At 47.4% G+C, this 15,933-nt stretch overlaps 1 protein-coding gene across 4 annotated transcripts in view; it reads right to left on the bottom strand.

Moving 5' to 3' along the window:
• NRP2 (neuropilin 2) overlaps positions 1 to 15,933 on the bottom strand; it is a 237,770-nt gene that overhangs the window by 188,464 nt on the left and 33,373 nt on the right. For all 4 annotated transcript variants that reach the window (XM_028702094.2, XM_028702112.2, XM_028702103.2 and 1 more), the window contains exon 2: positions 1,720 to 1,897. In XM_028702094.2, the coding sequence (XP_028557927.2) occupies positions 1,720 to 1,897 (178 nt within the window). The remainder of the gene's footprint in view (positions 1 to 1,719; positions 1,898 to 15,933) is intronic.

The raw sequence follows: 15,933 nt of genomic DNA, 5'->3' as shown, positions 1-15,933 counted from the left end.
CTTGCTACTTGAACAACTTGGAACCCAAACACTGCGAATCTGGAAGTAAGTGTTCTGGTTTGTGAACTTTTTTCGGAAGACTAATGTGCTCCGTTTTGAGTCTTAACATAGAGGTCTGTCTGGCTTTACTATTTATTTTGCGTTTTTATGTTTGCAGGTGTGTGTGTGTGTGTGTGTGTGTGAGAGAGAGAGAGAGAGAGAGAGAGAGAGAGAGAGAGAGAGAGAGAGAGAGAAACCCAGTTCAGCTACTGATTGATTGATTGATTGATTGGATTGATTGATTGATTGATTGATTGATTGACTGCAGTACATTATGTGAACGGAATTATTCAAAGCATGGTATTCAGCTTTGCTGAACTCCACAGGATTTACTCCTGAATTGCTGCTTAGGATCAGAGCATGGGTAGGCAAACTATGGCCCGGGGGCCGGATGCAGCCCAATCGCCTTCTAAATCCGGCCCGCAGACGGTGTGTTTTTACATGAGTAGAATGTGTGCTTTTATTTAAAATGCATCTCTGGGTTATTTGTGGGGCATAGGAATTCATACTCCCCCCCCAAAAAAAATATAGTCTGGCCCCCCACAAGGTCTGAGGGACAGTGGACCGGCCCCCTGCTGAAAAAGTTTGCTGATCCCTGGATCAGAGTACCTATATATTTTTAAACAAACAAACAAACAAACACCATGCTTCAGCAATAGGGCTTCCAACCAAATTGGGGCCCTTGCTATGATGAGATTCTATACCAGCTGTGGGGAGCACCAGATACTGCTGAACTCCCATCATCTCTAGCCCACGGCCATGATTGCTAGGGCAGATGGGAGTGGCTGTTCAGCAACATCTGGAGAGGCAAATGCTTCCCCACTCCTGCTCTATCCTGAGCTGCTTATATTTCCCTGCAGCTCAGAAGAAAGTGGCTTCTCCCTTCTGACATCTGTTGAACAGCCGGTTCCCAGCCATGAGAAAACTGGAAGTACCGATAATGTTCGCCGAACGTGGGCAGTTTGAGGCCTTCTAGACACAAGCGCTTAGTTGGACCAAAGCAAAAACGAGCGTTTAAGGGGCGCCGGCATTTCTGAGCGCAGAATGCGACCCCACACATCTTCCCTTTAATCTCCATGCTACTGCAGAGCAGAAATGCAATCCTGGGTTGCAAATGCAGCGCTGGAGTTTACAGCTTGAGCGTGTGTTGCGGAAGAGGCTGATGAGATATAATAATGGCTGATCAGACACCCTTGTGCGTATTTTTAACAGTGCACCATATGTGATATATTACAGGCAACTCCCATTTCAGTTCCAACCTCACACACATGTTTACTCCAGTTTTTATGGGTAGCACAGTAAATATATATATATATACACACACACACACACACACACACACACACACACACGTACACACGTACACACCGTATTTTTTGCTCTATAAGACTCAGGGGAAATGTGTGTGCGTCTTATGGAGCGAATGCAGGCTGCACAGCTATCCCAGAAGCCAGAACAGCTTTCATTGCGCAGTGATCCCTCTTGCTGTTCTGGCTTCTGAGATTCAGAATTTTTTCCCCTCTTGTTTTCCTCCTCCAAAAACTTGTGGTCTGGTGCGTCTTATAGAGCGAAAAATACGGTGTGTGTGTGTGTGTGTGTATATATATATATGAGTGGTGGTGAGAGGTGGGGGTGGGGAATAAAAAGAGAAGAGAAAGAGGATGTGGGGTAATCTCTTACTTGCAGTCATGTTTCTCAATTTCAAAGTGAGGGTTGAAGTTCAGGAAAATCTTCTGGTTGGGTTCCGGAGCATAAATGATCCACTCGCAGTTCTGGTGGGAGGGGTAGTCTTGCGGATACCCAGGTGAAGTCACGTAGCCAGCATCTTTGGAATTCAGGCGGCCCCCACACGGTTGCGCTACAAACAAATGGAAAACAAAACCTAACATCAGAACAGGCACTGAATTTCAAACACATTTATGGCTCATTCCTCTGGGTTTGTACCAGCAGATGCCTAGGTTCTGGGCTGCATTAAATAAAAAAAAGTGTGTTGTTGTTTTTTAACAGACATGTATATTACAACCATGTAAATCTCCCAAGCACAAAACAAATCTATGGAAGGTGATTACAACACGCCACAGTCTTCCCCACACACAAGCACATACCGCTGCTCAGACAGACCAGAAAAGGGGTGTGGGGAGAGGAGAACAGCTATAAATGGGCCCAAGCTACTGTTTTGTTTTAAAAAGAGAGAGAGAGAAAACACAGACATCAGATTATTTGGAAACAGAGTGAACTGCCTTTACATCCTCCCTTCCGCTAACTCTTTTACAAGCATTCCTGTGGCATTCTTCCACTGTTACCCTAACAGCACCTCACAAACATTGCTAGACCCAAGCTCAGCGCTGCCCTAGCAAAATACGAAAGAGAATCCCATCCTTTGCAAAACAAGGACGGTCACGTGAAGAAGCTAGGCTAACCGATGTAAGTTTGATGCCTGTCCCTGTCTTCCGAACTCCAGCGCCTGCCTGCTCCCTTCCCCGAGTTAGGTGGCAGCACGTAATTGGGTATCCCTCACATAGCAGTCACTTCCATGCTTCAGTGCTGCCATTTGCTTAAGAAAGGGGTCCCTCCCATGGTTTCCTAGCACTGAAGAGTCTGATAACCTTCATCATCAACCAACCTTCTGCGGACCACCTACCACCTGGGTGCAGCCACTCTGTACTCTCACAAGCACCCATGGCTAGGACACCCAAGAAACCCAGTCTCCCTTCTTTAGTTTATCTGTGAAAATCCAGCCTCCCCCAAATGATAGATCTAATGTCTGAGAAGGCAATCCCCCATCTCCATCAGGGTACTGATCCCACCAGGAGGAGCAGGCTTGCTCTCAGTATTTTTCCTTTCCTTTTTGCCATTGCCCAAATTGGTAGGGGGGGGGATGTTTGAGGAGCTGGATCAGGCCCCTAGGCCAGGGTTTAGCCACCCCGATCTAAACGCTTGAAGATGCAAGATGGGAGGACAAAGAAATTTCTATAGAAGGATTGCAAAATGGCATGTGATATATTTTTTTTAACGATTACAGCAATGTGATCAGCACAGATTGAACAGTCTTCCTTTTAAAATACACACACACACACACACACACACACACACACACACACACACACAGTGAGAGAAAGAGAGAGGCCCAAAGGGATTTCATTTTTATCCCTCCATTTCTTCCAAGAAAGGGACGCGGGTGGCGCTGTGGGTAAAACCTCAGTGCCTAGGACTTGCTGATCGTAAGGTCGGCGGTTCGAATCCCCGCGACGGGGTGAGCTCCCATCGTTCGGTCCCAGCTCCTGCCCACCTAGCAGTTCGAAAGCACCCCTAAGTGCAAGTAGATAAATAGGGACCGCTTTATAGCGGGAAGGTAAAAGGCATTTCCGTGTGCGGCGCTGGTGTTGGCTCACCAGAGCAGCTTCGTCACGCTGGCCACGTGACCCGGAAGTGTTTTGGACAGCGCCGGCTCCCGGCCTCTTGAGCAAGATGAGCGCGCAACCCTAGAGTCGGCCACGACTGGCCCTGACGGGCAGGGGTACCTATACCTTTACCTTCTTCCAAGAATGCATCACGGTTTAGAGGGCTCCCCATTTTACCCTCAAGAAAACACCACTAGGTTTGTTGGGTCAACGTTGACACCATTAACATCCTGGTCAAATTCAGGTCCTCCCTACTCCTAGTCCAACACTCCAACAACCATTATAGACCAACGGCTCTTGGCCATTCTACCAAATAATATTGGCAAGACCAGACATAGGCCTAAATGGAACAAGAAATAAAAGTTCTCCACCCATTGAATAATCATGTGTGGTTTGAGACAAACGCTGCCCCTGCAAACTTTGAACTGACTGAGAAGCAACCCAAGCAATTACTAAACCACACGGTGGCCCTTTGCAAAGCAGCCTCCACCCCGTCCAACATTAGGGCTTTGTCTGTGAGATGGTGTCCATGTCTCACGTAGGTGGGCCCACACAGGAAGCTTCTGGCACAACTAAAAAAATGGCTTCCAGATCGCATTACGGCATCCCTCGTTTCTGTTCCAACCACAAGGCTGAGTTTGCACACCCGTATCTGCCTCCTTTCCAAATCTCCCTCTCCCTCTTGGCTTTGCCTCCATCTCCTCCCTGCCTCCTCCAACGTTTCAAGCCAAGCTAAGCAGTTGGAATTAAAAGACTGCAATAATCAACAGTGGTGGTTTTTGTGGTGCAGGCCCACAAAACAGCCTGGTAACAATTACATCTCGAGCGAGCGAAGCACTTTCAGCCCTTGGTTATAACAAGAGACCCAGGAGGGCGATTTCATCTTCAAGTAAACATTTCATCTTACGAATGCCACAAATCTGATTTACTATTTCATTACTGGCTAAGGGACGGGGGAGGGAATCTGCATCATACACACAATTGATAACATACTAAAGAATCCCAACAATGCCCCTTCTCTTCTCTCCTTTTTCCCACAGAACGTCCATCTGTATGGCAGGTTGCTTTTGTTTTCACTGGGTCTTGACTGCACCACAACCGCCAACAGGCCCTTGTAAGCAACCTGCTGAGGTCCTTAGAAGGTCCTTGGTCTTCCTACTTCCATGATAGGCCTCATGGCTGGGGATAATGGAAAGTCTGCCTAGGTGGTCCTTGAGAAATACAGTCACCTAAGAGTGGAGAGTGATCTACGTTTCCAAGCACAATTCGAAGTTTTGGTGCTGACCTTTAAAGCCCAAAATGGCCTCAGCGTCTCCACCCCATCATTCAGCCCGGACACTGAGGTCCAGCAGTTCCCTCACTGCGAGAAGTGAGGTTACAGAGAACCAGGCAGAGGGCCTTCTCGGTGGTGGCACCTGCCCTGTGGAACGCCCTCCCATCAGATGTCAAGGAAATAAACAACTTACAGTGGTACCTCGGGTTAAGAGCTTAATTCGTTCCGGAGGTCCGTTCTTAACCTGAAACTGTTCTTAACCTGAAGCACCACTTTAGCTAATGGGTCCTCGTGCTTTTCTGCTCCCTTTGAGACCACATCCCTAGTCTGAAAAGCAATGAAAGGTTTCGAAAGAGCTCGTCCCTTCTCCTTGTACACCTCAGCTTGCCTCATAGGCACAGCTGGGATTTTTGTTTGGGGGTGTGCAGGCCTTTTGTTGGTGGGAAGAGAGAGCGAACCTCAGTTAGTTATGTATTTTTATTGATGGGGGGGTAGCTGCTCCTCCCTGCCCCCCTTTGGCTACACCCATTGTTATGTACTGAAGTTCTCACCCTGACCCAGCAGAGGGATACTGTAGATGGTTTTCACTCAGGTCCACTTATGCAAATAAGGAATTGAAACTGAAGTTCAGTGATTGGATAGTTACAGAAAGTGGTTACTGTTGCGTTGTAGTGGAGCTCTATATAAGCAGGCTGGCTGAACCCTTCAGTTCAGTTCTGTTCTGGGTCTGTGAATAAACTAGAGCTGTCTGAAGAATCGCTGTGTCGTCTGATATGTTCACCCACAACTTAACACCCATGGTTTGCCTGTGTGAGCCAAGCCATGGGTACATAGGTAGAACTTTGCCCTATCCTAGGTTTCTGCCCATACTAAGAGAGGAACCCTAGAGAGAAGGGTTTCAACAAGAACATAAGAACAGCCCTACTGGAATGAGGCTGAAAGCCTATTTGCAAAGCAGCAACAGCAGCCCAGAAGCTCTTCGGGGACCCACCTGACCCACAAATGCCTCACTCTGGCGGGACCCTAAGTCATGACGTAGGGCTGTTCCTCAAAGGCCCACACTGAGGGCTGGAGAGGCACCATGTCTCTCATACCAGCTCTGAGGCTACCTGTTCCGTTTGTCCGCCGTAGGCTTGGGAGCCGTGTTCGAAATTCCCATTGTTCCTAGGTGCATTTTGCGAAAGAGGATTTCATTAGTGCGAGCGGTTTCTGAGCTCTGGGCGCAGTACTGCGCCTAAGATTTCAGATTAAAACTGTTAGGTTGTGGGTGAACATATCAGACGACACAGCGATTCTTCAAACAGCTCTTGTTTACTCACAGGCCAGAACAGAACTGAACTGAAGGGTTCAGTCAGCCTGCTTATATAGAGCTCCAGTACAATGTAACTGTAACAATTTTCTAAAACTATCCAATCACTGAACGTCACTTTCGATCCCTTATTTGCATAACTATCTACAGTATCCCCCTGCTGGCCCAGGGTGAGAACTTCAGTACATAACAAAAACTGCAGTCTCTAGTCTCTGGAGAAGAGACCCACTTAAGAATGTTAGGGGGGTATGCATGGGAAGGACAAGACCATGTGAAAAATGAACATAATAGTTTCATTCATTTTCAGCTTTGTATTCTTGTTATTAAAAAAGGGTTCCTAGACATTCTGCTGTTGTGCCCATAAACCAGGTTCAAGGCACCATTTAGCTCCAGCTAAACTATCTCAGTTTCTAACACTGCTTATAAGCTCTGCCTTTCCCACCCAATCCTTCTCTCCCTGGCAAAGCGTGTTCTCCTTCACGGAGAGCACGTGTTGCAGTGGGGGCCGCCAGGACACTCCAAAGTTGGGGCGTGCTAATTGATCGTTGGCCACTGATGTGATTGGGGCTTCCCTTGTTGTTGGGAAGAAGTTAATGTTGCCATTTGTTGATTGACAGCCAGAAATGCTAAAACTCCTTGCACGAGGCTAGGGCTTCCTCTTTTCGCCCGTGCATCGGATTGCCCGTCCCCCCATCCCTAGAATTAGTGTTGTTCGCTTGACCTTGCTATGCCTGTCATGGGGTCGTCTGCTCTTGGGGCAGGGGCCCAGTAGGAATTTTGTCTATCTGGCTGATTGGCTGGGGCCATTTGGTTTTTGCCTACTGCGTAGCAAATCGTCGCAACTTGTAAGGTTGCGGATAGGCATTGGTTTATGGTTTGGTTGGTTGAGGGGCATGGATTGGCTGTGCCTGCCCCTCTAATGCTGCTGCTGCAAGGGATTCCGTTAAAGGAATCGGGGGCTAACTATTGCTTGTCCACCCTTTCAAGGGGGCTCGGGCCATTGCAAGAGCTCCTGGTTGCATTTGGGGAGGGCTGAGGGCAGCTTCCCTGCTCCGTCGCTACCCCCAAGTGTATTCCCCTTTTCTGACTTTCGCATGCGTGCGGAATGTCAGTCTGTCCCCCATGGTGGGGGCAGATAGTCGCAACCAATGCCTAAGCAACCACTCACATTTTTGTATTTTAATAAAGCTGTGGCCAAAATTATGCCAAAAATCTTAAACAAAAATTCTGTGTGATGTGTGAGTTATTGGGGTGGCCCTGGGGACCTCGACACGCAACTGCTCTAGTTCCACAAAGACACAGCATTCTAGAATAAGGAATATATTTTAAAACAAGGAGCACCAAGAAAAGCTTAATTGCACGTTCCCTGCATTCTGTTTTCCCAGCACAGCCCTGCAAAAATAACACTCCCACTTTCCCAAACCTCTGATTACCCAAATGCATCGGGTGACCTCATGGCCCTCCAGACACAAAATGAGGATGAAATATATATATATTTTTCGGGGTGGGAAACGTCGCTTCGGCTGGATAGACGTCTGAAATTGGAGCCTAGCCGAAGCTACCATACAATTATGCAGTGCCTGAAGTGCCCAGGTTTGGGCAATTTTTAACGTCGAGAGCTTCAGCGGACCGCAGCGAGGAGAGGAAGGAGAAAGGGTGAAGAAAAGAAAGGCTTCAGAGATTTTGCTCCTCTTAACGTCAGTCATGCTTGAATATCACCATCTGCGTGAAACAGCATGGCCTTGTGAATTATATATTACTTCTCAGCAGCCACCTCTCAATAGGAGGACCGGAGGGGGGGGGTTCTTCCCTATAGGTGCCATTTCACTCCCCCCCCAAAAAAAAAAACCCTGAGAGAGTGATTGCCTCCAGCGTTTCCAGGGTCTGGCGCTGAGGGGGTCGAGATGCAAGAGGGGGAAAGGAAAAGATGGGCTCTGGGTACCACAAACCTCTCCACTTTCTTGTGGCCCAGCCTCACTATAAAGCTGTGAAGGTGGTAAACGAAGCTGCCTACTAAATCACACAACAAAATCAGGCCATCGCCTTTAATGGGTGAACACAATCCCCTACGCACAGAAGGGAGTCTGCTCTCTGGCACAAATTTACAATTACACCGCTTCTAACACAATGGCAGAGATATCAAGAGATAATTAGCTCCTTGCAAATCACCCCGCTTCTGATGAACCAAGCTCCCTTTCTCTTCATGCTGCCTCTGACCGCCCCCCCCCCCTTCAAATCCACCGCAGGTTGCAAGCAAAACCAAATTATTATTCTTTTTTGCCTGGGCACTCTCCCCTGAATACCAGAAAGGGTGTGTTTCTGAAACCACAGAGAATGGCAAGGCCAAAACACCTCCGCTGGCTTCTGAGCCACACGCTGACTTCACTCAATCGGGATCTGCTGGCCCTTCCAGGTGTAACCCAACAGGGAGGTGCCAGCTGGCTCTCAAGCTGCAGAGGGTGTAATTTTCCAATTTGTATGCTCCTCTGCAAAAAAGCTGGCAGGGAACCCGCGACCCTGGAGTCAACATCCCGCATGCCATGGCGAGACCAAGGAGAACAGCAAAGCCAGACGCCAACACCCTCAGGAAAGGGAGCCAGCAGGGCCTGAAAAGCTCTTTAAACTTTACAAACTGCTTCCCATTCCCCCCATCCCCATCCCTGCAAGGCAGATCTCTAGGAGAAAAATCACCCTCCTTCCTAAGAGAAAGGCACCCCGCTTTGCACAGAAGCTGCGAAAGGGAACAATGGCAACAGGAAACAGCATCGCAGGAGGGTCCCTCCCTCTGTCCGCCTCGCCAGGGAGTCATCACTTCCTATCCCAGAAATGACTATTTTTATCTTTCACAAATAAAGCCGGTCTTCCTTTGCATGTGTGTGTGTGTGTGTGTGTGTTGCTTTGTTCTAAAACACTCGGTTGTTTAAATACTTTCTCCTCTTCACATGCCATTGCAATAACAATAATAAAAAAATTGAGACGACTTTCCCCTTTCAGGAAAGAGGTGGAGATTAATTCTACAGAAATCACGAGAAAGTATTTAAGTACTAAAGAACTTATAAAAACATCTGGTTTTGTTCCACAGAGAGAACTTTCTCAACGCGGAAACATTTTTTATACAAACCCACAGTTCTGACTAAAATCTCTTCCCTTCGCTTGGAAAGCAAAGCACACAAACGTGTCTGCGTGTCAGTTTAGATTTCACGCAGGAAAGCTACACGCCCATCTTTCAGCTAACTCGAAGGGTGCAGATGTATATGCAATTTACACCTCCGTCCTGTACACACGTTCGCACCCTCCTCGTAAAAACAATCACTTTCTATTTGCACAAGAAAGAAAGCCTTCCAAGAAAAACATTCACACAACGTTTTATGTTTTGCTTGGAACAGGGCAAAGGCTTCAGGCAAAGAAAACATGTTTGCACTTTCAACACTCCATCATCCCTCACAAGGTCATAACAGGATTCCCACGAACTCTTAAAATATGAAAAAGTAAGTCTGAAAAGTACCTTCCCTGTCACAGGTCAGCCTGAAACTCCAAACCTCTTATTCTTAAGCAGTTCTGACTACTTCCTTTGGTACTGGGCTATAAGAATTCAAGATCCATCAGGTTTTCTCCCTAAAGCATTTAGGGTGATTTAGACATTCCACAAAAGGTTATTCAAGATTATACCCTCAACAAGCATAGGCAATAAATCTTGACTCCTTAAGAAGCTTATCTGTATAACAGTATGAGCTAGAAATGGGAGAGGAATTCAATTCAGGTCTCATGAAAAACTGAATCTACGAAATCCACATTTTCTGAAACCATGTGTAAACTGAAACACAGCTTTCCTGTGAAATCCGCAGTTATGGGAATTTTGTTAGGTAGTTCTCAAACCAACGTTACAAAAATGCACATATTAAGGAAAGTGTGGCTTAAAAATGGATATACTGGTGAAAACATAAAGCAGTATAGAAATGAAATAAATAAAAAATAGCACACACAAATGCATTCGATTAAAGGAATTTGCCTGCAAAAATGTGCACATTAGTCAAAACTGCATATAAAATGTATTATTGGAAGAAATTCATAAAACATGAGTTTTTTAAAAAACCCAAAAACTTACAAATTGGAAATTGAATTTATGATTGGAAAAACGAGAAATGGGGGGAGCCAAAAATGACAGACCCTTTGACCTCTAGTCATGACCACAAACAACACGATTGCTGCATCCAAAGTTTACATTTTTAGTTGTTATACAGGCATTCAAAAAATGTGTGACCATGCATGTGTGCATCGATGCAACCCAGAAGTGGTTAGAAAAGGGGGCACAACGGGCTTATATGCGCTACACCGACACACACAGGGTCAGGGAACAAAACCCTCGAGGGAAACAGTTGTGGCCTGTACTTAAAACCGTATTTGATATACTGTGGATGCTCGGGTTGCTAACGTGATCTGTGCGGGATGCACAGCAGCGGCACGTCTGCGCACACACGGGTTGCGATTCAGCGCTTCTGTGCATGCGCGACCGCCGAAACCCAGAAGTAACCTGTTCCGGTATCTCCGGGTTTCGGCGCGTCCGTAACCTGAAAAAACGCAACCTGAAGCGTCTGTAACCCGAGGCATGACTGTACCTCTAAAGATGTACTGTTTGAAGAGGCCTTGATCGGCGCCTCAACACCTATAGTTGCACATGTGGCCAGTTGATGTGCGTTGGGAAAGTTTGGGGTTGTGTGTCAAATTCCAGGTTCTGCTCAAGGCAAATGAACCTGATGACCCAGGTGCCAGGAGAAAGGACTCAGCATAGCCCAAAGGCTATGGTCACCATAAACAGAATACACAGGATTCTTCATTGTTTATTTTATTACCATCTCCATAATTGAGAGTGTGTTCCAGCACTCAGGAGACAAACTACGGCTTTCAGAAGACGTGGGGTGGCTACATGCTGGGAGGGGGGGGGAAACATTCTCCCCTCTCCTTGTGACACAGAGTGTCACTTACTCATAACATGATGTCGCAAAATCGGGCATTCCCCAAAAACAATAGTCAGTCGTGTAGCGGAGGGAACGCATGATTTTATGACACAGCTACACGGGGAAGTGAAACCACACTTTTATAAGGGGAGCACATAGGGCTGGCCCAAGACGTTTTCTTGCCTGCATGCAAGGGGGTTGCCCCAGCCTCTCTGGGTGGCTTCCAACATATATAAAAACATTAAACATTAAAAAAAAAAACTTCCCCATACAGGGCTGCCTTCAGGGGTCTTCTAAAGGTTGCATAATTATCTCCTTCGCTCAGGGGTCGCCATGCCCTCCAACCTTTTTCTGATGAAATCAGGGACGTCTAAGGAAAAGCAAAACATTCTGGGTTCAGATTAGAAACCAGGACGGCTTCTGTAAATCCAGGACTGTCCCTGGAAAACTCTCCTGGCCCCTACCTGGGATAGGTAAAGGTAAAAAGGTGAAGGACTCCTGGATGGTTAAGTCTAGCCAAAGGCGACTATGGGGTTGCTCATCTCGCTTTCAGGCCAAGGGAGCCGGCGTTTGTCCACAGACAGCTTTCCAGGTCATGTGGCCAGCATGACTAAACTGCTTCTGGCGAAACAGGATACTGCGACGGAAGCCAGAGCGCACGGAAACACCATTTACCTTCCCACCGCAGCGGTACCTATTTATCTACTTACACTGGTGTGCTTTCGAACTGCTAGGTTGGCAGGAGCTGGGAACGGGAGCTCACCCCGTCATGCGGATTCAAACCATCAACCTTCCGATCGGCAAGCCCATGAGCCTCCAGCTGTTTTTGGACTACAGTTCCCATCATCCCTGACCACTGGTCTTGCTAGCTAGGGATTATGGGAGTTGTAGTCCAAAAACAGCTGGAGGCCCAAGGTTGGGGAACACTGGTTTAGACCACAGCGCCACCGCGTCCCATCTACCTGGGATACCAGGGACCAAACATGTCCATAGCTTACCCTACCACTAAGCTATGGCCTTTCTTCACTCTACCCAACAATAGGATGGTCTTGGACCATGAAAACGTTTGCACTTTGACCACAGTCACTTTTACACTTCGGCCCCTGAAATGCTGACCACAGGTCAACGTGGCCCTTGGCCCAAAATTATAGCCACCCATGCTCTAACCACCTCACATTAACTATCTTGCCCTTCCCACAGCAAAGTTAAAGTATGGAAAATGGGAGACGGGGCATTTTAATTCTGGACTTTTACAGTGGTACCTCAGGTTAAGAACTTAATTCGTCCTAGAGGTCCGTTCTTAACCTGAAATTGTTCTTAACCTGAGGTACCACTTTAGCTAATGGGGCCTCCCGCTGCCGCTGCACCACGGCCACGCAATTTCTGTTCTCATCCCGAAGCAAAGTTCTTAACCTGAAGCACTATTTCTGGGTTAGGGGAGTTTGTAACCTGAAGCGTATGTAACCTGAAGCATCTATCACCCAAGGTACCACTGTATTTCAAATGTATTGACAAAAGTGTTTCGGCTACCTAAAGCATTTTTGAAAGAACTTTCACCACCACCCCTTTCATGGAGTGAAGAAAAGATTTCAGTATGTTAGTGAATAACAAATCTGTGTTAAATGATCTAATGAGTAAAATATGCAAACTGCTTCAGAGGGTATAATCCTTCCCCTACGTGACCTTAGCAGTATTCCCTTCAGCACTTCACAAGCCTCCTGCAACCTAAAAAGCTTACATTTTAACTATCACAAATCTGTACATATTTTCTGGGTGTCGCACATTTCATTAAAACATATATATTTGAACCCATACGTGCCATCAAACTTGCGAAACTCTCTCTTGTAAATGCCCAGATGGCTAGGGTTATTTGAGGACAGTTTAAGAGACCAAAAAAAAGAAGAAAAAGAAGAGTCAAAGGCTCACGCTACCTAACAATTCAGGCAAGGTTTCTGGAGGAGCTAAATTGCTTGAAATTTATCCCGTACCAGCTTATTATAGGGTGGAGTGGGCATGGGGAGGGGGAAAAAAGCACTGCCTACTGCTAAGCAACTAAGTCAATAGCAGCCAATATGGCGCTTTCCACAGGCTGTTAAGACTGACTCCCATTGGCCCCAGTGAGTATTACCAACAGTGAGGAATGATGGGAGCTGGAATTCCAGTTATCGTCTGGATGGGAACACATTGGCTAACTCTGTACTAGGGTCAAGAGTGGCTCAGATGCACATTCCGTTGTGGGGAGAGCACAATGTGCATATAGTTTTATGCTTTGTTGCGTTTCACACTTGTATCCTGAGAACTTCGCACTTTTCCGTGTACAACACGCCCCCATGTGTAGCACGTCCCCTATTTTGGGGGACTCAAAACTAAGAAAATGGGGGGGGGGGGAATTGCCCACAGTTGTTGAGCTTTTTCGGGGGTAGGGGGAAAGAGTTGTTGAGCTTTTTTTAGACCGACAATGATGCCACTCGCGCATGTCACCATAGCAAACTATCCTCTGTCCCATCAGCCATTGCAGCTACCAATAACAATCTCCAGCTTGAGGCACCAACCTATCCCACGGCCCCACAATGCACTACCCATATATAGGTAAAAGGTAAAGGGACCCCTGGCCATTAGGTCCAGTCATGACCGACTCTGGGGTTGCGGCGCTCATCTCGCTTTATTGGCCGAGAGAGCTGGCATACAGCTTCCGGGTCACGTGGCCAGCATGACTAAGCTGCTTCTGGCGAATCAGAGCAGTGCACGGAAACACCGTTTACCTTCCCGCCAGAGCGGTACCTATTTATCTACTTGCACTTTGACGTGCTTTCGAACTGCTAGGTTGGCAGGAGCAGGGACCGAGCAATGGGAGCTCACCCCATCGCAGGGATTCAAACCGCCGACCTTCTGATTAGCAAGTCCTAGGCTCTGTGGTTTAACCCACAGCGCCACCCGCGTCCCACCCATGTATAAGACGACCCCTAATTTTGAACACAATTTCGGAATAAAAAAACACAGTCTTATACACGGTATTAAAGCATTCTGTCCACCCACCCCAGATTCCATGCTGATGTTGGACCAAAGAATGGCCCTCTCTACAATGTATCAGCGCAGGACTGGATTAACCATTATATTAAGGGCCACTGACTACATAGAGCCTGTACTGGAACATGAATCTCGCAATGAAGTGTGATCCCATTATTTAACAGGGTGCAAAACAAGAGGCAGAGACCGTATGAAATTGTTCTTTACCAAGTCAGACCTCGGATACTTCTATCCCAGCTTGGTCTCCTCTGAGAAGCAACAGAAGCCCTTCCTCCCAGCATTGCTACACAAGATCCATTAACTGATGGACATTGATCCTGACAAGTGATGTGCTCTTATCCCTGACGGATTGGACCTCCATGTTCTACCCATTTTTAAAATGTGGGCAGCCTGGGAAGCACAGGCGGACGCCAGGGCCCCCAGTGACTTGGCCGGGCTCAGCAGCACTGATCCCTGCCCTGGTTCTCCAGCAATGGTTGGCTATGAGCTGACATTTAAAACTTCCTTCAATGCCCCCCAAAACCACGGCATTCTGGATCCCTACCACTTCCACTGCCACCAGATAAACCCATCATCAACACATCCACACAGGAAGGGTGCACAAATGGCGCTTTGCCAAAGGAACCCCCTGTTGGAGATTCATTCCCTGTGTCTGCAGTCATGAGATTGTTGTCTATCACATGACGGTGTATGTTTTCAATCCACAGTGTGGGAAGTGACAGAGACAGGGTGTTTATGTTACTATGTTCCATGAAATGGGATTATTGTCCTTTGTTCTCTATCTTTGCTGTTTGATGAAAAAGAGGAAGGAGCCAAGTCAGAATGCTCCGAGTGTATTATATGTAAATAAACGTAGATTAGCCAAAATGCTGAGTTGCTGAGGTCCGTTACACGAACTGCGAAAACTCTGCGGATCCCCGAGTGTGCTGATGTCCGTAGGCATCAGTCGCTGTGATGTTCGGGCAGAAAAAGGCTTCTGAAGTTCCTGAACGATTGACCGGGAGGGAGAGAACATGCCAGTCAGTCAGGCATGTGTCTCTGCCAGGGTCCTACACGAGAGTAGGATGATCACAACACCCCCAAACCTGGAGCTGGAGCTTCTGAAACAAGCATTTCACTTTGGTCCCAGGTGGACACAGAAGTGCTGCAAGTTTCCGGATACCTGGAAAATATATCTGGCAGATCAAGCCTTGTGGGACACATACATGGGAAATGAAGGCATTAGCTAGCCAAAGCTCATCAGCCACAGACAGACTCTCACAGATGGGAATCACATTGAAAGCAGATCTTATATCAGGGCACCTAGGAATGCAAGGCCAGGGCAAGACTCTGCACTGTCATGACCACAGGGTTTTGGGAGCAGATACCACAGGCATGCAAGGCTCCTTGTGGATGTAGCCAACGTCCAATGAGATTCTCTGTAACCCCCTGTGTGCCTGAGTCACCCTGTGCTATCTGGTCTGAGCAACAAGAAAGCTAAGAATGCTTCTAAGCGCAAAACAAAATGGTCTGGCTCATCTGCTCCACAAGTCATCAATGTGTTTCTTATACTGAGAGCAAACATATTCTAAGTGCTTTTAAGAGAAGTTGTTTTCTTTTCCTCCAGATATAAAGGTAAAGGGACCCCTGACCATTAGGTCCAGTCGTGACTGACTCTGGGGTTGCGGCGCTCATCTCGCTTTACTGGCCGAGGGAGCCGGCGTACAGCTTCTGGTTCATAAGGCCAGCATGACTAAGCCACTTCTGGCAAACCAGAGCAGTGCACGGAAACGCCGTTTACCTTTCCGCCGGAGCAGTACCTATTTATCTACTTGCACTTTGACGTGCTTTCGAACTGCTAAGTTGGCAGGAGCAGGGACCGAGCAACGGGAGCTCACCCCGTGGCGGGGATTCAAACCGCCGACCTTCTGATCAGCAAGTCCTAGGCTC

This window comes from Podarcis muralis, chromosome 1 (assembly GCF_964188315.1).
Source record: "Podarcis muralis chromosome 1, rPodMur119.hap1.1, whole genome shotgun sequence".
Lineage (NCBI taxonomy): Eukaryota > Metazoa > Chordata > Lepidosauria > Squamata > Lacertidae > Podarcis > Podarcis muralis.
This window is presented reverse-complemented; position numbering and strand designations above follow the sequence as displayed.